The sequence below is a fragment of the Myotis daubentonii genome, chromosome 9 (genome assembly GCF_963259705.1).
Source record: "Myotis daubentonii chromosome 9, mMyoDau2.1, whole genome shotgun sequence".
NCBI lineage: Eukaryota > Metazoa > Chordata > Mammalia > Chiroptera > Vespertilionidae > Myotis > Myotis daubentonii.
This window is the reverse complement of record NC_081848.1, coordinates 78,067,846-78,094,980: the sequence shown is the minus strand read 5'-3', so window position 1 is coordinate 78,094,980 and position 27,135 is coordinate 78,067,846. Positions and strand designations below refer to the sequence as shown.

Genomic DNA, 27,135 nt, shown 5'->3' with positions numbered 1-27,135 from the left:
AGGGATGTGGCCTTTGAGGGGCAGAGGCTGAACGCCCCGCCCGCCGCGCATCTCTCCCCGCCTCCGCCGGGGCGCCGGTCCAGCCAGATTCCCCGCCCCGGACGCAGCTAGGAAAACGCCGACTCCGCCGCAGGTGAGGCAAGCGGCCGCGGAGGCTGTCAGCACGAGTTCGAAATGACAGGCGCTTCTTCGCCTCCCCGCGTCGGGCCGGGTCCCGGTGATGGCGGGTGGAGGCGAGGAAGCGGCGGGGACCGCGGGCGGGTTTAGCGCGGCCTGCGTCCCACCCCTCGCGGCGGTTCTCCGGGCGCGCCCCGCTTCCATCGCTGCTCCCCGGCTGGGCCACTCCCTCGCCGGCCCAAACAGTTGTTTACAAAGCCGTCTGGGAGGAGTGGCGCCGCGTGCGGGAGGACGTGGCTCCCGGCGTCGGGGCCCCCGAGGCCCTGCGTTTTGCCGAAAGACCCTCTCTGCGGGGCCGTCTCTGGTGTCCAGCTCGGCCCGGGCTGAAGCTCCGAGAGGCGGTCTTCATGGCCCGAGCGGGGACCCCGCCCCTCGGCTCCCTTTCCAGGCTTGGCGGGCACTGGGGAGCGTTGAGTGAGTGAGCGCACCGAGTGCGTGAATGCATCCTCCAGCCCGGAACCGCCCCTGCCCTTCGCGGGAAGCCGGTCGGGAGCCATCTGTTGTCTTGCACGGTCTGCCTTTAAACGTCCCCCAGACCGGAGAGGCGTAGGCTAGCGGCGTTGTCCAGGTGGGGAAGCGGGGCTGGTAAAGGGCCAGAATGGGGAGGCGTGCGTGTCCGAGACCAACGCCCATCCCTCCCGCAGACACCGACATCGCTGAGATGACACAGCTGTCAACAGATCCTCTGTTTGGGGCATATATGCATGGAGCATACGTGGGGGCTTTGGTTGGTCTTGGCCCTTAAGGAGTTAAAAATCTAGGTGAAAAGTTGTTTTTTGTTTGTTTGTTTCTAAAGAAAACTAGCAAGTTTACAGTCTGGCCCCAACCCGTCGTTTTACCTTGCTCACCTGCCTCTTATGCTACTTATTTATGTGCCTCCACTTGTGCTCTTCCTCTCCCCCTCCAGACTTTTTTTTTTTAATTGAATGAAATCCTACTCTTTTCTAAAAGACCAGCTCAACTGTCCCCTTTTCTGGGAATACCAACCTCCTTGCAGGCAGAATTAGTTTCTCCCTCTGCTCTATTTCCTTGGTGATTTCATAATGCCATGAAGGCTTAAGGTTCACCGTGTTTCCTTGTCAGAATGTCTCTCCCTAGACCATGCCTTTTCATCTTCCTATTACTACTTAAAGAAGCATATTTTGAATTGGATTTAAGGCAACGGTGAGTGCCAGATGTCTAGTAACCAGTCCTGCAGGAGTTCAGAGAAAGGTGCAAATACTGGTGAGGTTGGGGAAGGGCCTGGGAGGAGCGTGGACCCGAGCCTAATTTTACCAGGATGGGTTAGCTTATGTAGGTAAGTTTCCTGCCTTTCCTCCGCAGAGCATAGGATGAATTACTTCATCCTTCTTGAGCTCATTCCCAGCATGTGAAAGGGATAAAATTAGAAGTGTTTTTGTTTGTCCTTTCTCTTAGGATTTGCCGGTAATGTTATCTGTTGGCTCTTGGAGCATTTCCAGAGCCAAATAGGATTTAGAACAGAGAGGAGATGGGTGTCTGGAGTGAGATGCTGGAAGGTAAAGGGGAACTGTTTTAAAGCCACGTGGACTCTTCAGGATGTGAGGGTGATCTGGCTGCAACGTCTGTCACCCCACTGATCGCCAGGGTTGATTCGGCTGATCTGGCTGGTTAGGCAGGTGTCCCCTTCCTCCCTCACCACTCCATCTGCCTTTCTCCCCAAGCTGTGCTCTTGGTCGAAGAGGGCCTCCCCCGCTAGAGGAGAGGACTAACTGTTCTTGGGTCAAGGGTATAACCAGTAGCTGCACTCTCCTGCTAGAATCTCCAGATCAGCTCTCAGGGTCCATTTGTAGAGCATAGGGTAGTCAAGCTTCCAAGACTCCAGACACATTCAAATGAGGTGCTGCATGTGGCAACCTGCCATTCAAGAAAAGGAAAGAAGGAAGGAAGGAAGGAAGGAAGGAAGGAAGGAAGGAAGGAAGGAAGGAAGGAAAAGAGTCTTCGTATGAATAATACAGGCCTGAAAATGTAAATTCCAGTAACTTCATTCTATTTAATGGTGGTATCTAAAATTTCAGGTAATCATATCAAATGATTCTTCTCTGATGTACAGAAGAGAGTCTGCCATTGACTCTTTCTTCTGATCTCTGGATTACCTGCCAGGTGTGTAATGAAGTTTAATTAGTGTTTATGAAAATGTTTTGTGATCTTCAAATGCTAATAATACCAAGACTGATTATTTTCAGTAGTGTAAGTGCAGGAACGGAACGTTACATCTTTCTCCTCCCTCAATTGGAAATACCTTAGGAATAGAGAACTCTAAAACGGGGGTGGAAACCAACTTGACAAAAACGTATACAGTAAATAAGAGGGTACTATTCCAGGCCTTTATTAACTGGCCCAAACTGACATGTTATTTCTATTCTAATCGGCAACTAAAAAAATTAAAACCGCACCCAGCCACATATATCATGGTTATTGGCAACTTCCTGCTTTACTCATCATCCTTTTCTGCTGACTGGTAAGGAGTTAATAAGAGTATTTGCCCCACACATTCTTCTTAAATGCTTCATAAGATTCTGTCTTCTATCTGTCATCCAACGTATCTCATTCACATAATGGGATCCGGGAACCAACTCCTCAGCCAGTGTGTTCACTTGGAAGCCTGATTAAACATTAACACATTATTTCCAAAGTTTTCCTACCAGCACTCAGGAGTGAAAGTAAAGAGTTTTAAGAGTCGAATCACTCTTTGAATTAAAATGGAAGCAGGCAGTTTATAGCCCTGTGTTCTAATGTTACATGGTACTCAGGAATGGGACAAAAATACTCTAACTTGTTACTCTCCATCTGAGATACAGGTCCATTAATTTGATAAATAACAAAAGTGTATGTTTAATCATTGGAGTAGAATATTATAACTGGATAAGATCCTACCAAGCCTATTTCTTTTACAGATGAGAAAGCTGAAACCCAACGAGATTAAATGATTTGTCAGGAGTCACACTGCTAGTTACTGGCAGATCTAAAACATTTTGCTCCTTCTTTTTTCTTCTTCCTAGGTTCATTATCTTTTTTCTTTTTAGGAAAGTGAATAAACTTAATTGAGAATGTCTGAAAATCTTGAAAAGTCCAATATAAATGAAGCAGGAAAATCAAAATCAAATGATTCTGAACAAGGCCTTGAAGATGCCATGGAAGGTTCTGATGAAGCTTTACAGAAAAAGAAGCCAGGCTCTCCTAGCACCCAAAGAGTGCAAAGACCTCACTGTAAGCAAATCTAACGTCGGTCAAAAGCAATATTTTCAGATGATATTTTTATTAGGCCTCCCTGAGCTAGGTTCTAATAATATGATAACATTGCCACTAATTAGCATTTAAGAACAATAACAGTTTCTTCTTTCTCTTCCAACTGGCAGCCTAGTCACTTGTGGGTTTTCAATTGCAGGAGAAATGAAAGTTTTTGAATAATGTCCAGAATGTTCCTGTCTTCATGCAGCCTCAGTGACATTCCAGTTTCTCCGAAGTGCTCTGAAAAATAGGAGGTTGGATTCTATATTGCAGTTTTAATTAAAAGAGTGTTTGAAAGTCTGAAGCAGGTTCCAGCCAGGACTGTGCCTGTGCAGGTTAAAAAAAAAGGGGGGGTATTAAACTGGAGTGACTTCACCACACCCTAGGTTCATTGCCTGGAGGCTGAGTTCTCACAGGTTGAAGGAATTCAAATTGCTGAACATACATGGTAAAGATACTTCAGATCCCTGGCAGGGAGCAGGCCTCCTAAGATGAAAGGGTGGCAGTTTTTGCAGACATTCCCAGCAGTTGCCCCAACTCATGTCTTTTATTAAGAATACTTATGTTTTTTGAAGTGAGTCCAAAAATGAAAGTTTTAACAGGGGATGTCATAGTCTAAGAATGTCATTGCTGATGTTATCTCTTTAAAGTGTAGATGATCAGTAATTCTTCATAGTTGGAAGAAGTACAAACATTTTTGTGTTTCCAGATAATTTATTAGTCAGCATAGTACCCTTTTATGGGTGGGGAGGGAAGCACTTATGAGTGTTTCATGAACTTTTGTCCATGTGGCTTCAAGCCACCTGGACACACAGACCCTCCCATTCCCCCCCCCCCCCCCCACACCCGTAGTCTTCTCCTCAGCCCTTCTGCTGAAGAATTTGGCCTGCACGATGACAGACTGCCTTGGGAGCCTTCTCTTCCCCAGAGCTGTGTTGTAGCCCGATCACACTACATCAATGATAGGAGCAGCTCCAGCCTTGTCTTGGCAGCATTTACCTGTGTCTGCTCACTGACCAAGGCCCACAGTTTGTCAAGATTGACAGTTGGGCAGAAGCTCTGGTTCCTCTTTAAGTGGTAGTGCCACCAAAGTAACCTGGGTGATATTTGTCCAAGTCGATCCTGGGATGACGCATGCCACCAGCATTCCCTCCGGGGGCTTCCAGTGCCTGCTGATGCGGCTATGGCCGTGGCTCATGTGGCCCCAAAGTTTCCAGGTCTTCCTCGGTCTGGATGGCGTGTCAGCAGCCAAGACGAAAGTTAACGTATTATTATAGCAAGCATTGGACCCTTTTTATTACTAGGAGAACTTGGTGTGTTTCTGTTATTTCAGAAATTTAAGATGATTATACATTTGGAGATTTTGCAAAACCAAAGTTAAAACAAACTTGGAAGCCCTGGTGACAGTCTCTGGATTTCTTTTTAAGAGATTAAGAACTCGGAGTTTAGTAACTCCTGATGGCATGATATTAATATACTACAGTGGACGTTCCATTTTCTGATGAATGGCTTGAAGAAATTTAGTAATTGTTGTGTATATAGTAAATCCCTACTGAGTGCCTTCAAATTTTTAATCAACTCTATTGAGGCATAATTTATACTGCATAGTAAAATTCACCAATTTTAAGTGTGTAGATTGATAGTTTTGACCAATACATTTACAGTTGTGTCACTACCACCACGATATGAGCTGCTAGAACAGCAGTTCTCAACTTGTGGGTCGCGACCCCTTTGGGGGGTCGAACGACCCTTTCACAGGGGTCACCTAAGACCATCGGAAAACACATATATAATTACATATTGTTTTTGTGATTAATCGCTATGCTTTAATTATGTTCAATTTGTAACAATGAAATACATCCTGCATATCAGATATTTATATTATGATTCATAACAGTAGCAAAATTATAGTTATGAAGTAGCAACGAAAATAATTTTATGGTTGGGGATTACCACAACATGAGGAACTGTATTAAAGGGTCGCGGCATTAGGAAGGTTGAGAACCACTGTGCTAGAACATTTCCATCACCCCAAAGTTTTCTGTGCCCCTTCACATAAATCTTCCCCTTTCTCCACCATCCCTGGGCAACTTCTGATCTGCTTTCTATCACTATAATTTTGCCCTCCCCTTTTTTAAATCATCACCCAAAGATATGTGGGTTTTTTAAAATTGATTTTAGAGAAAGGAAGGGGAAGAGAGGGACAGAAAGAAATAATCTGAGAGAGAAACATCAATTGGTTGCCTCCTATACTTGAGACTAGAGATCAAACCCACAACCTGGGTATGTGTCCTGTCTTGGAATCAAACCCATGACCTTTTGGTGTATGGGACAACGTTCTAACTAACTGAGCCACATCGGCCTGTTCGGGAGTCATTTTTTACACATATGCTATCTAATTGTTCCAGCACCATTTGATCAAAAAATTAATTTTGCCTTATTGACCACATGTATAGTTCCTGTATGTGTGTCTTGTATTCGCCTATTTCTGCATCTTCTGCTCTCTGTAGTTGATCTATGTCTATCCTCGTACCAAGAACACCCTGTCTTGATTATTGTAGCTTTATGTGGTATTGAAATCAGTTAGTATGAGGCCTCCAACTTCATTCTTTTTTCATTTTCAAAATGATTTTGCTTTTTATAGGTCTGGTGCATTTTTATATAAATTTTAAAATCAGCTTGGCAATTTTAACAAAAAAAATCTTGCCGGGACTTTGACTATGGTTGCATTTTATCAATAGATCAATTTGGCAAAAATTGACATCTTAATAATATTGAGAATTTCTGTCTGGGCTTTGATTTTGGGTATTCTATTTTTTAATATTAATGAAGCAAATTATTATTTTTATTAATATTTTTCTGGAAATGCTTAGAATTTTGTTGCATTTTTCCAACTTCCCCTTGTGTGACCAAATAAAAATTTTTACCAGGCGGTGTATGACCAGCTCTTGGATTTAGTTCCCTTTTTCTGCTGAGCAAAAGAAAAAAGTAAAAAAGGAAGGAAAATTACTTTTCACCAACTTAAAAACTTTGTAACTATTAAACCCTGTGTAAACCAGTGACATTATTTACCTCATTTTAGCCCAGATCCTATCAGATGACATAAACTTAATATTGTCATCTTCTAATCTAGGCCATTGCTTTGCAAAGTATGATTTCTGCAACCATGAGTATCAGCTGGAGACGTATGAGGAATGCAGATTCTCTGGCCCTACCCCAGATCAGCTCAATCAGAACCCTGTGAGGAGGGCCCAGCAATCTGTTTTCACAAGCATTTCCCCCTTCCCCCACCCAATTCTGTTACAGACTAAAGCACTGCTATCATGGACTTTATTTTAAAAACAGCTTTATTGATATACAAAAAAATCCATATATTTATCAGAATTATCCAGTGTTCCTTGGCTCAGAACACCTGGGGAGATTTCTGGAAGATAAATCACAAGTTTTATCAAAGGAGAGGGAGAGATGGAGTCCAGTTATTGCAGCTGTTGATATGGAAGTGAAATCTACAGGACTTGGATATCAGGGCTGTGGGATGGGAGAAATCAGAGGATTCAAGGTTTTGATACAGTGAGCCTGTATTCTACAAAGTTCTTGTGTCACACACCCTCTGATTTCTTCATTGGTCAGCTTTAGAACTCATGTTCTCTCTTGGTATCTGTACAGGGTAGTGTTTTGGCAATGTTTAAACAGCACCTGGCACCTAAAGTACTTGCTGCTGTTTTAATTTTGGGAGATTCATTCATGGATAGTGTTATTGGTGGAGCAAAATGTAAACTGCTCATGGGAGCAAAACAGGAAATCTTAAATCTGGCGTCTCTCATTTGTCATTAAGGATTGATAGTCTGTAAAAGTTTTTCTGTCTCAGTTAATTGTAATCATTTCTCATTGACCAGTCTTAGTAAAACAAAACATGTTTTGAGCATTGTAAACGATTTCTGCTTTTAGGACTCTAGATTAAAAAAATAATAATAATAATACAGGTTTTTGTTTGAAATTGCCGGAATATTTTCGTAAATAGAGGCCTAACCAAAAATTATTAGCTAGTGCCAGAACCACTTCCTTCTCCTTACTTTAATAGAAATTCTAATCCAGAGAAGCAAATCTCTTACACTGGAGTTTTTGTTACAGCCAGTCCTCCTCGCTTTGTGACAGTAGAAGAGCTTCTAGAGACAGCAAAAGGAGTCACTAACATGGCGCTAGCCCATGAAATTGTAGTCAATGGAGACTTCCAGATTAAACCTGTTGAATTACCAGAAGACAGGTAAGGTGGTTACTAAGTTACTTGTTTAGTAGAATGCTGTCATTTCCTAGTTCTGGGAATGTTTTCTTCAGTTGATGTCATTATATTCAAATACACCTCTCCTTTTGTATTTCTAAAAAATACTCCTCTACCAAGAATTACTCGAGTTTGAAAGTGGATCGAAGGACCATTGATCCTTCAAAAATGTAAATAAAAATCTTTCATGTTCACTTCTCCCTTCTCCATAGGACTTAGCTGCCTCCTACTGTGTTTTTATTGCTTGTTTCATTCATTTCTCGTAGCTATCACATTGCACTGTAGCTGTTGGTTGACTTGTGTTTCTTACCAGGTTGTAAACTCTGCATCAGGGGTGGGGAACCTTTTCTGCCCAGGGCCACTTAGATATTTTTAACATCATTCGAAGGCCATACAAAATTATCAACTTAAAAATGAGCCTGCTCTATTTGGTCGAACATTTAATGAACTCCCCCTAATGCCTTGGCAGGGCCAGGCCAAGTGATTTTGTGGGCCTTATATGGCCGGCCGGCTGGATGTTCCCCACCCTGCTCTATAGACAAGAACTATACCTCGTTCTCTGTATCCCTAGCACCTGGCAAATACCATATTGAATCTAATACTCTGTTGATTGTAAGGTGCACCTTTTAAGATGTATGGTCATAAGAAAGAAAAATCATTGGCCATTATAATTGTGAAAGGGCCATGGAAAAAAGAAAGGAGGAGGAATGGCTGCTGGGTAGGCAAGTGCTAGTGTCTCCCACAATAGGCTTTTAAATATGACTTTACAGACATTTCTTGTGTGTTCTGCCAAGATAGTACTTTTTCACAGTAATAATGCAGAATTACTTGTTTTGCTCTCGTAGTAGAATTACAAGTTTTATTTATTTATTTTATTAATCCTCATCCAAGGATATTTTTCCATTGATTTTTTAGAGAGAGTGGAAGGGAAGGAGGAAGGGGGGAAGAGAGAGAAGAGACAGAGACAGAAAGACAGACATCGATATGAGGGAGACACATCGATTGGTTGCCTCCCACATGTGCCCTGATTGGGTCCGGGGGTCGAACCTACAACCCAGATAAGTGCCTTAGACCAGGAACCGAACTTTCAACCCATCAGTATGTGGGCGGGTGGACTAACCACTGACCCACACTGGCTGGGCGATAATTACGGGTTTTAATGAAGTGTTATAAGATGTTATAGTTTGGTACCTCATCTAAGCAGTTGTTTCATATATCACATGGAAATAGGATTTTTTTAGGAAATAAAGGATATGTATGTGTATGTATGTATGTGTGTATGTGTGTGTGTGTGTGTGTGTGTGTGTGTGTGTGTATATGCCAGATTGTTATTTTAAACTACTTAATCATAAATACCTTAGGAAACTTGATGGTATAAAAAACCTAAAAATTAACAGCTCTAAACTTTCCAATATTCTTTTTATCATATGGCATTGTTAATGCTGTTAACTGGTTTAATGCCATCTGTCAAATTAGTTGAAAGTTATTCTTTCCAGTGAGGTACTTATTGAAATAAATCACTAACTAAAAATAAGAAGACATGTGATTAGTTTAAGTATGTCTGGTAAATCTTTCTTTTATTCCAATTAAAAAAAATTCTCACCCTAAACCTGTAGAATTTGTGTTTTTGAAAGTGATTTGATAATAGCCAAAAGTAGAAATAACCCAACTGTCCCATCATCACATGAATAGGTAAATAATATGTGGTATATCCATGTAATGGAATATGTTTCAGTCATAAAAAGGATCAAAGCACTGATACATGTTATATGGATGACAGTGCTTAAAAGCATTTTGCCAAGTAGAAGGATCCAGACCCATAGTCCTCATACTGTACAATTTCATTTACATGAAAAATTCAGAGAAGAAAATATGTAGAGACAGAAAGTAGATTAGTGATTGCCTGGGTTGGGGTGGAACTGGGCAGTGACTCCTAAAAGGCACAAGGATGTTTGTTTTTTATAATAATTAATAGAAGACTTATTTAAACAATAATACATATAGTCCTCATACTAGACTTAATGTGAGATGTTAAATGTTTGATCCAATTTTCCTTCCTGGATAAGTTTTTCTTTCCTATCTCTCTATCAGTTTTAAAAATGTAATACCAGAGAAGAGGGACCCAATTCCAATCACAGCTCCTAAGAGTGAGGCCTTGGGAGTGGGTCTGAAATTGGGATAGGCATTTGGTGATCTTGTGTAGGCCCAATGATTCAAAGCAGGATCTTTGATGGGCTCTAGGAGACTGGGTTTGTTGTACTGAAGCAGGTACTCTCTTGTAAGCAGTTATCTTATGGCCACCTGCTCAGCTTGTGCCTTCCAGGTTTCTGGAGATATGTCGTATTCAACTAGGTCGAGGGTAGGGGGCAGGGTGGCCAAGCCCAATGGCTTGTACTCTGGGAATGCCTTCAGGCATCTTTGGAACCTGGCACACAACTTGGGCACGAGTGGTCTTCCTGAAGTGATAGAAATGTTTTGTTGGACTGTGGTGATGGTTGCACAACTTGATGAGTTTACTAAAAATCTTTGAATGGTATGCTTAAAACAGGTGAATTTTATAGTATGTAAATCATCGTTCAAAAAAAGCTGTTTTAATTTTTAAAATGTGATTTGAGCTCAAATATTTTATTTTTTTTTGCTTCCCCCCTCCCCCATTTGCCTCCAGTTTGGAGAAGAAAGTAAAGGAGATCGTACATAAAGCTTTCTGGGATTGCTTGAGTGTCCAGCTAAGTGAGGACCCCCCAACCTATGACCATGCCATTAAACTTCTCGGGGAGATCAAAGAGGTAAGGTGAAGAGCAAATTGTGGTGCTTTAGGTGTGTTAGGCATATTCCACTTCTCTGTGTTACTGTGCCAGAAGACTAAAGAAATTAAGGATGAAGTTAAATTACTTGGCAAAATGTGGATTGAGTACTTTTGGCTTAAAGCCCTTTTTAAAGTTTCAAACAAGCTATGATAACCTGAAGGCATTCCTTTGTAGACAAAAGATTAATATTTTAAAAAACAGAATTATTTAGAGAAAATTTATTTTATGAAATATAGGTGATTTATAAAATTTTCAATAGGTGTGGACACGTTCAATTTATAGTGGCCAAAAAGTGATTCAGCCTGAGGACTAGAGAAGGCCTTAAGTGAAAGGTAGGGCTGTTTTTGTGATGCCTTTTACAGTAGTACGAAAGAAGAGATGTTTCTGTGGAAATTGGCCTCTGTGGCTGGTTCAAGGCTTGTGTTAATTAATGTGTTTTACTTCTCTCACTTCTATTCATATTGCATCCAGTTGAGCGTTACCTAGAACTTAAATGGAAACTTAAATAGCTCTAAATGATTTGTAGACATGTTTTTCTGTAGACTTGTTGAATGAGGGGTTAAAATATGTGCAAACTTATAGTAACAGTTGGTAAGTCCTCATTTGGGTAGGAGTAAATTCCTGTATATATAATAAAAAGTGATGTCTGACTAGGAAACTGATTAAACTTGGCTGTACTCTTTTGCAGACTCTCTTATCTTTCTTGCTGCCTGGTCACACTAGACTGAGAAACCAGATTACGGAAGTCTTGGATCTGGATCTCATAAAGCAGGAGGCAGAGAATGGGGCCCTTGACATTTCCAAGCTGGTTGAATTCATTATTGGCATGATGGCGACACTGTGTGCACCTGCTCGAGATGAGGAAGTTAAGAAGCTAAAGGACGTTAAGGAAATAGTGCCCCTTTTCAGGTATGAGAGTTGTGTTAATCACCTCAGTGCACCTAGAACACAGAACCTCTTTTCAAAAACCTCTTCTCAAATACAGATAACTCATGCATTTTTGTTGTTATTGTTAATCCTCACCCGAGGATATTTTTCCGTTGATTTTTAGAGAGAGTGGAAGGGAGGAGAAGAGTCAGAGAGAGAGAAATATCGATGTGAGAGAGACACTTTGGTTGCCTCCCACACGCACCTCGACCAGGGCCAGGGATCAAGCCTGCAACCGAGGTATATGCCCTTTACCAGAATTGAACCTGGGACCCTTCAGTCTGTGGGTCGACGCTCTATCCACTGAGCTGAACTGGCTAGGGCAGATAACTCAGGCATTTAAAAAAATTTTAAACAGCAAACATTTTATAAAACATAGAAAGGTAGAAAGAAGAAAAAAGTTCACCCATAACTTTACCACCAAAAGGCGCAATCACTGTTATAATGTTGATATATATTTTTTTAGTTTTTTATCATTAATGTTTTTTTATTCCAAATCTACAGAAAAGTCACAAAAACAGTATAATTATGACTCATATACCCTTTATGTAGATCCACCAATTTTTAACATTTTATCAATTTGCTTTCTTTGTATTTTGTTTAGTTATTTTATCTTTTTATTCTTCACTCGAGGATATGTTTTTATTGATTTGAGAGAGAGAGAGAGAGAGAGAAACATTGATGTAAGAGAGAAACCTTGATTGGTTGCCTTTTATACACGCCCCCACCGGGGATGGAACCTGCAACCTAGGCATGTGCCCTGACCAAGAATTGAACCCACAACCTTTTTGGTGTACGGGATGATGCTCCAGCCAACTGAGCCACCCAGCCAGGGCTCCCAATTTGCTTTCTTTATATATACTTGTGAGTATGTATGCATGTGTGTATGTTTTTTTCTCTTGAACCTTGTGAGAGTTAATGGCAGACATTGTGACATTTCACTTTTAAATATTTCAGCATCTCCTAAGAATGTAGACATTCTATATAATCAAAATACGAACAAGACATTCAATAAATTTAACTTTAATATAATCAATCCTATTAACTAACATATTTTATATTAACTTTCTTTGGTCTTTTGCATGTTTATATTTAAATATATATCATTATTATTAAATTTATATAATTGTTATGCTAATGAGGACAAAGAATTGACTGATGCTGCCCGAGACTTTGACTTTTGGTTAACTGCTTAGCTGTGTGTTCCTGTGAACAGATAAAGATGTTTTGTATTAAAATAGCACTAGGCAACATTGCTTATGGGGCAAGTGAACTCTGATTGGTGAATTGTGTCTGGACTGAAAGGAATGATAATGAACTATAAATACTGGATGGGACACCATACTTTGAACTTCCTTTAGTGAGGTAGCTTTTATAATTGGACCCCTAGTGAGGACCCTGGAAGCCATGCTATAGAGTTGTTACAAAATATTTTCTCATTTGAAGACTGTCAAATTACAGCAGGAAGGCTGGGGAGTGTTGGGGGGGAGGGGGGTAAGAGATCAGCCAAAGGACTTGTATGCATGCATATAAGCATAACCAATGGACACAAGACACTGGGGGGGTGGGGTGAGGGCATGTGCCGAGGGTCGGGGGGGCGCTAGGGGAGGCCAGGGGAAGGTCAATGGGGAAAAAAAGGAGACATATGTACTACTATTTGTAATACTTTAAACAATAAAATAAATTAAAAAAAATTTTTTTCTCACCTGAGGCTTTTAAGCCAGGTGGCTCCCACATGTCTGAGTTGTGTGCTTGTGGCTGGTACTGTAACTCTTGTTGAAGAGGAATGTTTGGAGCTGCCCTGTTGGCAAGCTGTGTGAATAGATGCACCATCCAAGGCTGTGGCTTATGATAGTCTTGTGAGTCTGAGTATTCAGTTGAAGCTGAGGAGACTTAGAGGGCATTGCAGGCCTGACTTTTTCTGTTAACATTATACCCTAATCATTTCACTTATTTTTAAAAAATAATTCTTTATTGTTGAAAGTATTACATGTGTCCCCTTTTTCCCCCCATTGACCCCCTCCAGCCTGCCCCTGCTCCCTGCCCCAGGCCTTCAGCACCCTATTGTCTGTGTCCATGGGTTATGCATATATGAATATAAGGTCTTTGGTTGATTACCCCCCACCCACCTACTCTCCCCCACCTTCCCTCTGAGATTCTGCATCTGTTCCATGCTTCCATGTCTCTGGAAATTTAAAGTGTCATTGAGATATTGTATATTCACATGGAGTTGTGAGAAATAATATAGTACACTTTATCCAGTTTTCCCTCAATGGCAACATTTTGTAAAATGTAGCGTATTGCAACCAGAATATTGACATTGATACAATCTACTACTCTCACTTAGGTTTCCTGATTTACTTGTATATATATATTTGTGTGTTTGTGTATTTTTATATGATTTTATTATCTGTGTGAATTTGTGTATTTGCCACCACATTTAATTTACTGAACAGTTTTAACACCACAAGGATCTCTTGCATTGCCCTTTTATAACCAACTGATATGATTTTTAAAAAACTCCCTATAAGCATTTTCAATAGCTGCAAAATATTCATTTGTATATAATTAAGGTTTGTGTGTGTGTGTGAAAATTGACAATTAGATTATGTATAATTATTTACTATTTAACCCAGCAATGAACATCTTTGTGCACAAAACTTTTACCTGTATTTTAGGTTATTTCCTAAAGATAGGTTCTTAAGATGGGATGACTGTGTCAAGTCTGCTCATTGGGTACATTCGGAGAATGAAACAGCAGTTCTGCCACCAGAACTAGAATGTAAAGCATGCCCTGAAGTAAGAGACACTGAGGTAGGAGGAGAGGAGAGAGGAGAGTTAATTTCCTTTCTCTCCTAGGAACGTGAATAACCTATGTGAGAGTAGCTACTGGGTGATGAGCTCTCTGCCCTTAACCTCAAATCTTGGGCTCCTTCCTTCCTCTGTGGCTGCTGTGAGGGCTGCCCCAAAGCCAAGGAATGCATTCCGGTCTAGACAGGCAGTGGGGAGAGCTATGTTTGCTCGGGGGCACGGGGTAAAGGGGTGGGGACAGAAAGCAGCTTAAAAATTTGCAGTCTTTTCAAACTATTACTTAAGCTTTTGTGTTTTCTAAATGTGTTTTTCTTAATTCTCTTTCTCATGATTTTTCTAACTTTTCTTGCCAACCTTTCTGAGATGAAAAGACTGTCTCAGATCACCTCTTTTTGTTAAAACTATGTTTACTTTACAAGTGTCCAGTTCTCAATCCTTTGCTCTCCTCTTTTAGGGCAATTTTTTCTGTGTTGGACCTGATGAAAGTGGACATGGCGAACTTTGCTGTCAGTAGCATCAGGCCACATCTCATGCAGCAGTCAGTTGAGTATGAAAGGAAGAAGTTTCAAGAGCTTTTGGAGAAGCAGCCAAGTATGTTTAAATGTTTTGGGATGTTCTTTTGTTGTCTGTTTTTTTTAATTTTAGTTGCTGTAGCTTGTTGCATAACAATATTATTTTCAAAACAAAACTTTAGTGTGAGAATAGTCTTATTTGAAGACAGAAAAGCACAGACATTAGTACTTGAAAAGAAAGTTTAATTGACAAACAAGAGAAATATAAGTAGGATATAAAAATACAAATTTAAGCCTTGGCCAATGTGGCTCAGTTGGATGGAGTGTCGTCCTATGCACCAAAAGGTGACATGTTTGATTTCTGGTCAGGGCACATACCCAGGTTGTGGGTTTAATCCCCGGTCCAAGCACATATGGGAGGAAACTGAAGTTTCTCTCTCTCAAATCAATAAAAAAACACATTCTTGAGTAAGGATTAAAGAAAAGAATAGAAAATTGAAAGAATGGTGATTTTTTAAAAATTAAATCTTTATTGTTCAGATTATTACAGTTGTTCCTTTTTTTCCCCCCCATAGCGAAAGAATGATGATCTTAAATAGGTTTTTAATGATGACACCAATTTGAGATAAATTTTATGCTTGGCCTTGATTTTAAAACATGACAGCCCAGCCAGCATGGCACAGTGGTTTAGCATCAACCTATGAACCAGGAAGTCATAGTTTGATTCCCGGTCAGGGCATATACCTGGGGTTTCGGACTGGGTCCCCAGTGTGGGGCTTGCAGGAGGCAGCCAGTCAGTTATTCTCTCTCATCATTGATGTTGGTATCTCTCTCTCTCTCTCTCTCCTTTCCTCTTTGAGATAAAAAATTAAATTAAAAAATGAAACAAACATGACAAACTTCTTGTGACTGTTGGATTCACTTTTCTCCTCCCTGTGAGGTACATCAAGAAATTTCACTTTGCTTCGGTTTCATATTCATAAATCTGTCTTCAGACCCAGGAAAGTCTTACTTTTATGAACCTCTCAGATGACTGCAGGAAAACAGATGACTATAGCATCCAAAATTATGTTGCATTTCGAGGGTGACTTGTGGGTCTCTGGATTCGCAGCTATTGTCTGGGTAAACTGCAATCTTCAGATCTATTTTAAGACTAGTCCCATTTAGCCTGTAACTTTGCTGGTCACAAAGTGAAAGCGCCTGTCTCGGCATGGATTGTGTTGCCGGACCAGAATAGTTCATTCAGCCTGAGCAGTTGTTCATCCAGCCCCAGACAGAGATGTTTGGGATGGTGCTGGGCCAGGAGGAGGAGGACAGAGCAGAGTAGAAGTATCAGACCAGAGGAAGACTGGCTGATGTTTGTTCCATCCCAGGCTTGTGCCCAGGGTGTACGTGCATTATCAAGTATAACCCTCACACACTAAGCCTCTGAGGTGGGCCCTATATTTTAACCTCATTTTATAGATGTGGACATAGATTTGAGAGATTTTTGGCTAGAATTGATTGACCACACAGCTCACTTCCTCATCCAGGGTTGTCCTGCCTCTCAGGAGACATGCAGGGTTGCGGTCTGACTGGCGGAAGAGACTTAGTGTGAGAGCCAGGTCCGGCAGCCGGGACCCCGCCAAGGGCACACTGTGGCCAGAGTCTAGAACTGAATACTCACAGCATAAAAGCTAAGGTTTCCCAAAGCTGCTGGGCCTGGAGAATGCTGTTGGCAGAAGAAGGCTAACGCAAGAGCAAAGCTCAGAACCAAGAGCTCCGTGTGATCCCTGTGTTGACAGAAGCAGAGGTGTGTCCTCCTGCATCAACCAAGAGTGAACTCCAGCCCTGGCCCTGGCCGCCCACGGGCTTTCAGGTGGACTCCACTGGCAGAGCTGAGCCCCGTTCCAGGACCTGCCAGAGGGATTTCTTGCTCAGATAATGTGGCAGGAGCCTCATTTTCTTTCTCTTGTGTCCTTCAGAGTCCCTGGTGCCTTACTCTACTTAGAAAAGTAGGGAGAGGGTGATAGTGGATGAAAGACAACTGAGGTCCCCCAACAGTGCTCCAAACGCTGCACAATACACATCAAATGTGTGACAAAGCTCACCTCCCGCAAGGCTGATGGTAAACCAGCTTGATCCGAGACTAAGATCTAGACAAGGAAAAGCCAGGGTGGGAGAGAAGAGAGCAGGTCATTGACCATCTGTAGGTGGCAAGGCCAGGCTAGGTGCTTTATAGGCACAATCTTGTTTCATCCGCACAACAGACTGTCACGTGATGCACACTTCCTTATTTTAGGAATCTGATGTTCAGACAGATTATGACTTGCCTAAGATCACTCAGCCAGTAATTAGTGATACTGTGATTTGGACCAAGTTCTATTTGATTCCAAAGTCCATTCTCTGTACCACACCTCCAGGATGGCCTTCCCAAAGGTAATTCCGAGAAGCATCCCTCCTGATGGTTACAGTAATGCCCGCAGCCTTGTTTTTCACAGATTCCCTGGACTTTGTCACCCAGTGGTTGGGAGAAGCCGCAGATGACCTTATGCATCAGACGTATAAAAATGCCCTGCCAGCTGGGGGAGGGGCCGCCGGATCGGGGGGCAGTCCCACGCCTAGTCCCATTGCTGTCCAGAATCACGCGTACCTGAAGCTTCTGAAGTGGGACCACCTCCAGCAACCTTTCCCCGAGGTAAGTGCTCCAGAGCAGGGTGACTGTTCGTTTCTTTTTGTGCTGCTGAACTTTTAAAAAATAATAGTTTTGTGATGCTATAATTCATATACCACAACATTTCCCCTTTTACATTGTATAATTCAGTGTGTGTGTGTTGTGTGTTTTTTTTGGATACTCACAGAGTAATGTGACCATTACCGTTATTTCATTTCAGAACATGTTCATTACCTCAAAAAGAAACCCTGTACCCATTAGCAGTCACTACCTTCCCCACCCTCCGCCTCCATCCCTGACCACGAATCTACTTTCTGTCTCTCTGGATTTGCCTATGCTGGATGTTTCTTATAAGTGGAATCATACAGTATCAGCCTTTGTGTCTGGCTTCTTTCACTAAAGATATGTTCACCCATGTTGTGGCATGTGTCAGTATGTCATTCCTATTTTTTTTTAGTTGTATTTTTCTTTGTAAAATACACATTACAGAATTTATCAGTGTTAAGTATGTAGTTCAGTAATGCACCAGGGCCTCTGAAGGCCTTAAGTATTCACATTGTTGTGCAGCCATCACCACCATCCATCTCCAGAACTTTTCCACCTTCACAGATTAACACTGTACCCTTTATTTATTTTATTTTTAAATTAAATTTTTAAGTTTTTTCATTGATTTTAAAGAGAGAGAGGAACATCGATTTGTTGTTCCGCTTATTTATGCATTCATTGGTTGCCTCTTGTATGTGCCTTGACTAGGGATCAAACCCGCAAGCTTGGTGTTTTGGGACCATACTCTTCCCAACTGAACTCCCCACGCAGGGTTATGTGCCCTTTAAACAGTAACTCATTCTTTCCTCCCTCTGCCCCTGGCAGCCACCATTCTATTTTGTGTCTCTGATTTTGACTACTCTGGGTACCTCATATGAGTTCAGTCATACAATATTTGTCCTTTTGTGTCTAGCTTGTTTCATTCAGCATAACGTCTTCAGAGTTCATCCATGTTGTAGCATGTGTCAGCATTTCTTTTTAAGGCTTCATGGCAGTACCACATTTTGTTTATTCCTTTACCAGTTGATGAACATTTGGATTACATTTGGATTGTTTCTACTTTTTGGCTATTGTGGATAAACAGCTGTGAACATTTGGGTACAAGTTTTTGTGTGAACGTATGTTTTCAGTTCTCTTGGGTATCTCAAACGATTAGTTTCTGGGTCGTGTGGTGACTCCAACATTTTGAGGGACTGCCAAACTGGTTTCCAAAGTAGCTGCTCATTTTATGGTCCCATCAGCAATGTATGGGGCTTCCAACTTGTACTGCTGAACCGCTATCCAATTGTTACTCATTTTGATCAAACAGTAGCATTGATGGTGCCTGTTAGTTTTATCTAAAGAAACTTCTTCCCTTTCCATGCCAAGCAATATTTTTTCTTGCCATGTTTTTCACAGTAAGCTGTAACTGCAGCAGTCCTTTGAGGAGATGACTAACAAGGAATTTCCCCATTTTGTCTGCAACTAGCTGGTTTGGTGTGTAGACTCCCCCTCTTTTTTGAGGGCACTCAGGCTTCTGATCTCTAGCCGCAGGCACTGCTACTTCTCTAAATATCGTTATCTCTAAGTTCCTTATGATTGTTTTCATGACATTGAAAGCCTAAGGTTTCATCTCTTGCCTCTGAGTTCCGTGTTTTGTGCCTCAAGAGGGTGTTGAATTAGGGGTAGGGAGTCGGGAGCGGGTTCTCTGCTGGAGGGCAGTTCTCAGCCTTAAAAAAATAGCTGTGAAGAGGACGGTGTTTTCATCGGGGATAGATGGTTACTTTTGGAATTGATTTTTGGAAATCTTTGGTGTCCTAAACTCACTATACTGCATTCTATTGGGAGGCATCAAAGTAAGGACGCTGCTGTGTAGCAAAATGAAGTGAAAAAAGAGACCGAGTTGGTTAAGGCATTTGTGTTTAACAACTGAATCTCAATCTTCAAGGATAATTTTTACTCCTTGAGACGAATTCTGGGCTAAGACCCCAAATTGTTACTGCCTTGAGTTGGTGTGTCAGCTTCTTATAGCAAGACTGGTCCTGAAAGTTCATTTGATTAACCTGTAAAAACTCAGATCAGAAGTCATAGCTCCCCTGTCTTTCTTCTGCTCTTTCCCTCACTCCACGCAGGGGACATTGCCCTGGGAGGACCCAGGGTGTGTTTAACACAGGACACAGCCATGGAAATTCACCACTGACTGCTTTCCAGGAGGCTTTGGGTTATTACCTGTCATTCCCACTTTTTCCGTTTACTGTTTATTTTTCTCTTTCTTTAACCACTTACCAATTCTTGAGCGTCTCCTTTCTGCTAGGTACTGAGGGTGAATAAGTGTAGGCTCTGCCCTCAAGGACTTTCTCTCCTCCTTCACTCTGGTATCAGATAAGTGAATGGCTGGTTTGCCCAGGACTGATGTGTGTGTATGTGTTGTGGGGAGGGTGGTATTACTGGTCCAAAGTCTGTGTGCTCAATGCTTGGAAAGACTAAAACTCAAAACCTCAGAGTCTAGAGTAAGGGGAGGTTTATTGATCAAGAGGCACCAAGAAGATGGGAGGCCTCACCTCAAATCCACCTTCTGGAAGTACAGAGTTCAGGCCTCTTCTACACCAGCCCAATGAATGTGGGCGGGGCTGATTTTGTAAGGCTCCAGCCACAGCAGAGTTCCTCTAGTGATCAGCATGTCTGCGTGCCAGACACACAGGAGCTATTGGCCTGAGGCCTGGAACGAGGCAGCCTTGCACACGCGGAGTCGGAGAAGTGGAGCATTTCACTCTTACCGTGGTGGTCGTTCACAGGACTTGGGGGTTTCTGTTTTAAAACCGAGACAGCCCTGGACAAACTGGGATGAGTTGGTTACCCGTGCTCTGTACCTCATTACTCTTTCCTATCTAATGATGTAACTTGTATTTATTTTTTTTTTAATTTTTAAAAGTATATATATTTTTTATTTCAGAGAGGAAGGAAGAGGGAGAGAGAGAGAGAGAAACTTCAATGATGAGAAAGAATCATTGATCGGCTGCTTCCTGCATGCCCTCCACTGGGGATTGAGCCTGCAACCTGGGCCTGTGCCCTTGACTAGAATCAAACCCGGGACCCTTGAGTCCGCAGGCCGATGCTCTATCCACTGAGCCAAACCAGTTAGGGCTGTCTTGTGTTCTTAATGTGTGTGCTCTACTGCAGCCTCTCTGAGGAAGAAGGGGCTCCTAGTCTTAGCCCACGTGTGAATGGAAGGATAATCCACACATGATTTCTTTATGGCTGTCAAATGACTAGCAAATCTGGGGGAAAATTTAGAGGGCTGTGTGGGGGCTGTGGCCCCACCGCCCTCTGCTGGCAGCCTGAGTCTACAGCTCAAGGGTGATTTCTGTTTTCATCACAGACAGTGCTGATGGACCAGGCTCGCTTCCAAGAGCTCCAGCTCCAGCTGGAACACCTGACCGTCCTGGGGGCGGTGCTGCTGGTCACGTTCAGCATGGCTGCCTCAGGTGTTTCCAGCCAGGCCACCTTCGCTGAGAAACTCAAGATGATCGTGAAGATCCTGCTCACAGATATGCATCTGCCGTAAGTGGCTAAAGACACCCTGGGTCCTCCCAGGGCATTGTCCCCTGTGTGTAGAGGGCCTTTAATGGATGGGTGGAGGCAGCGGGTGGGCAGAGAGCAGGCGGGAACTGAGGTCTCCAAGTGTAAGGCAAGATCTAGGGCAGCCGTGGGCAAACTATGGCCCGCGGGCCGGATCCGGCCTGTTTGAAATGAATAAAACTAAAAAAAAAAAAAAAAAGACCGTACCCTTTTATGTAATGATGTTTACTTTGAATTTATATTAGTTCACACAAACACTCCATCCATGCTTTTGTTCCGGCCCTCCGGTCCAGTTTAAGAACCCATTGTGGCCCTCGAATCAAAAAGTTTGCCCACCCCTGATCTAGGGCCACCTTCTAGGAATCGAGAGACCTTGCTCTCCAGCTTTCTTTACTCCAGCAGAATTTATTCAGTCATATGGTCAAAGTTAGAATCAACTCCATCTTAGAAAGGCTCTAGGATAGTGGCTTTCACATATTTCTGACCAGGACCCATAGTAAGAAATTTATTTTCTATTGTGACCTAGTACACACTTAGACACATCACATATGTAAATAAAAATTTCAAAAATTGCAATCTACCCTAACTATGTTTAATACACCCAGGTATTTCTATTCTATTCCATTAAAAAATACTGTTTGCTGCCCTAGCTGGTTTGGCTCTGTGGATAGAGCGTTGGCCTGCGGACTGAAGGGTCCCAGGTTTGATTCCAGTCCAGGGCACATGCCTGGGTTGCAGGCTCGATCCCTAGTAGGGGTCATGCAGAAGGCAGCTGATCCATGATTCTCTCTCATCATTGATGTTTCTATCTCTCTCTCCCTATCCCTTCCTCTCTGAAATCAATAAAAATATATTTTAATAAAAACACTGTTTGCTGCCTGGCTGGTGTGGCTCAGTGGTTGCGCATCGACTCATGAACGAAGAGGTCACCAGTTTGATTTCCAGTCAGGGTACATGCCTGGGTTAGTACGGGGCATACAGGAGGCAGCTGACTAATGTTTCTCATCTACATTTCTATCTATCCCTCTCCCTTTCTCTCTCTCTCAAAATCAATAAAAATATATTTTTAAAGTTTTCTGCCCTTTGCACATTTCTCATAGACATTTTGTGCTGGGTATATTGGATTATTTTATCAACCAGCACTAATGCACACTTTTTTTTCTTAAATATTTTTATTGATTTCAGAGAGGGAGAGAGATAGATAGATAGAGAAATATCAATGATGAGAGAGAATCATTGATTGGCTGCCTCCTGCACACCCCTACTCTAGATTGAGCCTGCAACCTGGGCATGTGCCCTTGACTAGAATCGAACCCAGGCCCTTCAGTCTGCATGCCGACGCTCTATCCACTGAGCCAAACCAGCCAGGGCTAATCCAACTTTTAAGGGCAGCTGCTGTAACTGCTCTTACAGTGAAGTCAGATTAGGCCATTTATGTGGTTTATAGCATATGGAAAATTTAGAATGGTTCTAAGTAAGCAAGGTCTGACAAGGTCTAATTGAGAAGATTCCTCAAGGGGAATGTCCCCAAAACATTTTCATCCTTACAAAAGGAGGACGTTTACTGCTGAGTTTGCATAAAGCATGCATGCGTTTGGTGCAGTGAGGGGCACGTCCACATGTTGTGACTAGGGGTTCAATAGGGAAGGAGGGTGTTTGCTGAGCTGAGGCCTAGCCTGGGGCTCTCGTGCAGGTGTAACCCTGCGCTGTCACCAAGGTTCCCCTCCAGTAACACTGCTCTGTCAGTTACTGATGAGAGGGGCCCTGTTCAGCGAGTCCTTAGGAGTCCAGCCCTGCATGGCCATGTTCTCCCTGGCAGTCAGAGCTGGTGCCAGCAGTGAGTGCAGGGCTTGCACATTTGCTCCCACTAATTCTGCCGTTTAAAGAATCTAGACCCCCAACAAAGGCAATTAATTGCCTTCTCACAGAATACCTGCCAGCAGACCAGCAGACCAGCAGAACACCTCCCAGAATACCCAGCTGCTGGGAGGGTTCCCAGCAGACCTGGGCCCCCAAGAAATCCATATATTAATTTTCTTAACCTTTAGATTTCAGTTTTACTCATTCTTTTAAAGTAGTTATACTCACGTCTTTTGAAAATTAAACGGGAAAAGGTGTATTGAATGAAAAGTTTCTCTCCCACTTCTGTCCCATTGCTACCGAATTTCTGGTGTCTTGTGTATTGTTCCAGAGTTATTCAAGATATTCTTAAGTCAGTTCCAGGCTTATTTTACCACACCTGCTAGCAAGAAGTTGGGTTTTGAGTTGTTGGTCCTGATGTTTTCTGAATTCTCCCCTTCCCACTGTCCTTTCTGGGGTGGGGAGGAAAGAGAGAGGAAGGGAGAGAGTGCAGAGGGGAGAGGTTCTGGGCAGCGAAGAGTCACAGATGTTTCCTTTGGACACATCAGCCCACAACTTGGTTGTATGATTTTTATCAGGACATGGGCAGAGGTGCACCTTGTTTATAGGTTCTTTCTTCCCTGGCTTCTCCTTTCCCTTTTCTACTCAAGCTCCTTCCATCTGAAGGACGCCCTGACAACCATTGGTGAGAAAGTCTGCTTGGAGGTGAGCAGCTGCCTTTCCCCGTGTGGGTTCACCCCCTTTACCACGGACAAGGAGATCGTGCTCAAGGGCCAGATCCAGGCGGTGGCCAGTCCTGACAACCCCATCCGCAGGATCATGGGTACGTTTTGGGGGAAGGCAGGAAGCAGGGATCACCACTCGCCATTAGGATGACCCAAAGGTTTGGGCAAATGACCAGACAGCCATCATTGTTTTGAAGGCTTTGAGTTTGAAATTACAGTCCTTGGTCCAAAAGCCTGCTCCAGCTCTGCCAGCATGGTTCAGTGGTTGAGCATGGCCCTTTGAACCAGGAGATTGCGGTTTGATTCCCGGTCAGGGCACATGCCCGGGTTGTGGAGCGTGATTCTCTCTCATCATTCATCTTTCTCTCTCCCTTCCTCTCTGAATTCAATAAAAACATATTTTTTTAAAAAAAAAAAATCCTGATCCAGCAAAAGCTGAATGATTCATGGTTATTAGATATCAGGTTGGATAGAAGGGTGGACCAGTGGTGGGTCTGCTTCTAATACTATGATTTTTTTTTTTATTCTTAGTAAAAGAATATTTTTTTACTTTTTTCATATTTATGAAAAAAGAGGTACGTGGATCAGTGGTTTTGAAAAAAATATTTTGTCCCAGTCCTGCAATGGTCACAATTTCACCTGTGCATCACTCCGGAGCAGCCTCTTGAAGATATTGCCGTGCCCTCTGACCATCAAGATTAATATTATTGAGAAGCAGGGAAGTGCCTGTAAATAGAGCTGTCCTTGTCCTGCCATCCTGGTTGTTTAGTAACAGCCATTTATAGACATGGAGATAGAAACCTGCCCTCACAAAGGAATGACACAAGGATCTCCACTTCTGGGTGAGGCTTCCAGCTCTGGGAACCTTAGAAAACCAAACTAACTTTGGTGATCAGTTAGCAGTTTCTCTGCGTTTTTGGGTTCTGAAGGGTGTAAGTCATTTATTCCTGAGAGGGTTCCCCAGGGCAGGGTGTGGGCAAGTAGTGTGGAAAAGCCCATTCAATATAAATGTTTCTATTGCTTTTGTAATAAAATCTGTAAGAAATATGGCTTATACTCACAGTTTTTCGGCTAATGAGGACACACAGGAAAGTGCAGAAGCATTGTAGAAGGGAATGGGCTAAAAAAGCATCAACCTAAATTATTCCTCAGAGTAGGACAACTTCACAAATGCCACCAACTCCACGGCCTCCCATGGTAGGCATTGAAGAAGGAAGTTCATGCTTCTTTCATACAGACTTAGTGGGAAAAGACAGATCACAAGCCATCAGTGCTGGAATCTTCTTTTTGCTTTTGAACTTGTGATTCCTGCTTTATTTTTCCTCCCACTTTTTTTATGTGATCTTCAACCATGGCTCATGTTGGTCGCAGTATGACTTGCTCCTCTGAGAGCAGAACCTGTTAATGCTCTGGTTTTCCAGTATTTATCCATACATTTGTTCTTGCTTTCCAAATGTATTTTGAGCTTTTATAGGGGCCAGGTTTCATGCCAGGGACTGTGCTGGATGCTGGGGAGAGAAGAACACAATAAGCATGAGTCCTACCTTTTGAAACTAACCATCTAGAGGGGGAGAGGAAACAATGCAAATGTCATGGCTCTTCAGAGTGCAAGGGGTTCTGGGTACCTGATCTGGGAGGTGGTCAGGAAAGACTTTCCTAAAAAGGTGATGTTTAAGTTAAAAATGGAAGCATAATCATGTTTATAAAGTCACTCTGGACAAGAAACAACTAATTGCATTCTTTTCTATCACAGATTCCCGAATCCTGACCTTCTTAGAAACCTACCTTGCCTCAGGCCATGAGAAGGCATTGCCCACAATACCTGGGGGATTGGGTCCAGTCCACAAAGAGCTGGAGGAAGTTGCTATTAAATTTGTTCGTCTGGTCAACTATAACAAGATGGTCTTCAGTCCCTACTATGATGCAGTCCTCAGTAAGATCCTTGTTAGATCCTAACACGTGTGCTCCCAATAGCAGCAATATTATCTACTCTGCTCAGATTGCCTGTTCTCAACTCTAATGTTGCTTTGGAAAATGGCTCTTTAGTACATTTCTATTTAATAGCATTGATTCCAAAAGGAAGAATATATTTATTGTGTATCACTATTGAAAAGACTTGTTGAAAAAAAAAGAAAAGACTTGTTGAAAAATGCACTGAATTCTATTTTGAGGGTTTGTATGTATAAGTGCAAGTTTATAAATCAAGAAAGCATTTGTTATCTTGAGTTTCACAGGAAGCACTCAACTTTGGAATGGTTGATTGCCATGTGTCTCCACCCCCACTCTCTCAAGACTGTAGCTGTCTCTCCCAGAAAGCTGGGACTTCTCTTCTGTTACCGGGTAATTTTTCTTTCAGACACCCAAGAATGAAAGAGCATAAGCCATGACCTTGTCTAGACTTTTGCCCCTCTGGCACAGCCTCGAACCCCTTCTCCCTCCAGGTATTTTGTGTTAAAAGGCCATAGATAGCCCAGCTGGTGTGGCTCAGTGGTTGAGCATTGACCTATGAACCAGGAGATCATGGTTCGATTCCTGGTTGGGGCACATGCCCAGGTTGTGGGCTTGATCCCCAGTGTGGGCCATGCATGCAGGAGGCAGCCAATCAATGATTCTCTCTCATCATTCATGTTTCTGTCTCTCTCCCTTCTCCTCTCTGAAATCAATAAGAATACATTAAAAAATAAAAGGGCTATAGTCTTATTGTTCACCTCCATCCCCTACCCTGACACTGACCCTATTTATTGCTTTTCCCCTGCCTGTTTCAGCCAGAGCCCCAGAACCCATTTGTTCTAGAGGAGAGTTAATTGATTTTAAATACTTTATTCTTTTATACAAAACTAGAGGCCCGATGCATGAAAATCGTGCAAGGGGCTCGGCCCTCGCAGCCCTGGCTTCATCTGGAAGGATGTCCAGCTGTCTGGTCTAATTAGCATATTACCCTTTTATTATTATAGATTATTCCTGAGCCTGGATGATAGCAGTTACATGATTTATGGGATCTACAGAGAGGAAGTTCTTTGACTCTTAAACTTTGGAGAGTTGAGGAGGAAATTATATATATTTAAAATATAGTAATATAAAAAGAGATAAATGTCTGGAGTTTTCACTGAAAAATTCACTGTCATACAATTAACTGTTGTACTGATTGGATTAGAATTTCAGATAAAATAGTGTGAACTCACTATTTCTTTAATAAGAAAGTCAGAAAAATCCCTGGGTGTTGAGCACTAGTTTTTGAGGAACTTCAGTGACCAGAATCACCGATATATCTTGTAACTGAAAGAGGAGTTTTGGTCTCATAGACTACCTGCTCTATTAAAAAATATAAAATGTGCATGTGTATTTCAGACAGAGACATTCTATTAGCAGAGCCATGAAGTTATTGGAGTGGCCTCTAGCTGTCAGAACAGCAAGGGATGAAATAATGCAAGGAATCCCTTTAGTAAAGGCAATGAGGACAGAGATCCAAAGTGGTGGTGGAGTAGATGGAAGCTACAGTCACCTCTTCCAAGGGCCAAATGAATCACAACTG

General features: G+C 42.4%; 1 protein-coding gene and 1 pseudogene across 14 annotated transcripts; one reads left to right on the top strand and one right to left on the bottom strand.

Annotated features, from left to right (window-relative positions):
- On the top strand, nt 1-25,741 carry TCP11L1 (t-complex 11 like 1). 14 transcript variants are annotated; one of them, XR_009454477.1, is made up of 12 exons: nt 19-133; nt 2,214-2,298; nt 3,198-3,405; nt 7,558-7,690; nt 10,371-10,491; nt 11,201-11,421; nt 14,705-14,841; nt 17,228-17,439; nt 20,819-21,000; nt 23,529-23,701; nt 24,177-24,445; nt 25,357-25,494. XR_009454477.1 is itself a non-coding variant. In XM_059709768.1 (12 exons), the coding sequence occupies exons 4-12, from the start codon at nt 3,246-3,248 to the stop codon at nt 25,557-25,559; spliced, it is 1,542 nt and encodes a 513-aa protein (XP_059565751.1). In that variant the 5' UTR covers nt 33-133; nt 822-938; nt 2,214-2,298; nt 3,222-3,245; the 3' UTR covers nt 25,560-25,741. The 14 variants fall into 14 exon arrangements, 12 of the variants coding, with proteins under 12 accessions (XP_059565747.1, XP_059565745.1, XP_059565744.1 ...); XR_009454476.1 differs by having other exon boundaries at nt 24,135-24,445; XM_059709768.1 differs by lacking the exon at nt 24,177-24,445 and adding an exon at nt 822-938 and having other exon boundaries at nt 33-133; nt 3,222-3,405; nt 25,357-25,741.
- Nucleotides 9,724-10,360, bottom strand: LOC132241694 (NADH dehydrogenase [ubiquinone] 1 beta subcomplex subunit 4-like; annotated as a pseudogene).
- Nucleotides 25,742-27,135: the final 1,394 nt, after the last annotated feature.

Coding starts and splice junctions, on each gene's coding strand:
- TCP11L1 (XM_059709764.1), top strand. CDS start 3,246: ATGTCTGAAAATCTTGAAAAGTCCAATATAAATGAAGCAGGAAAATCA. Junction 7,691..10,370: donor GTTGAATTACCAGAAGACAG/GTAAGGTGGTTA, acceptor ATTTGCCTCCAG/TTTGGAGAAGAAAGTAAAGG. Junction 14,842..17,227: donor GCTTTTGGAGAAGCAGCCAA/GTATGTTTAAAT, acceptor TAATGCCCGCAG/CCTTGTTTTTCACAGATTCC.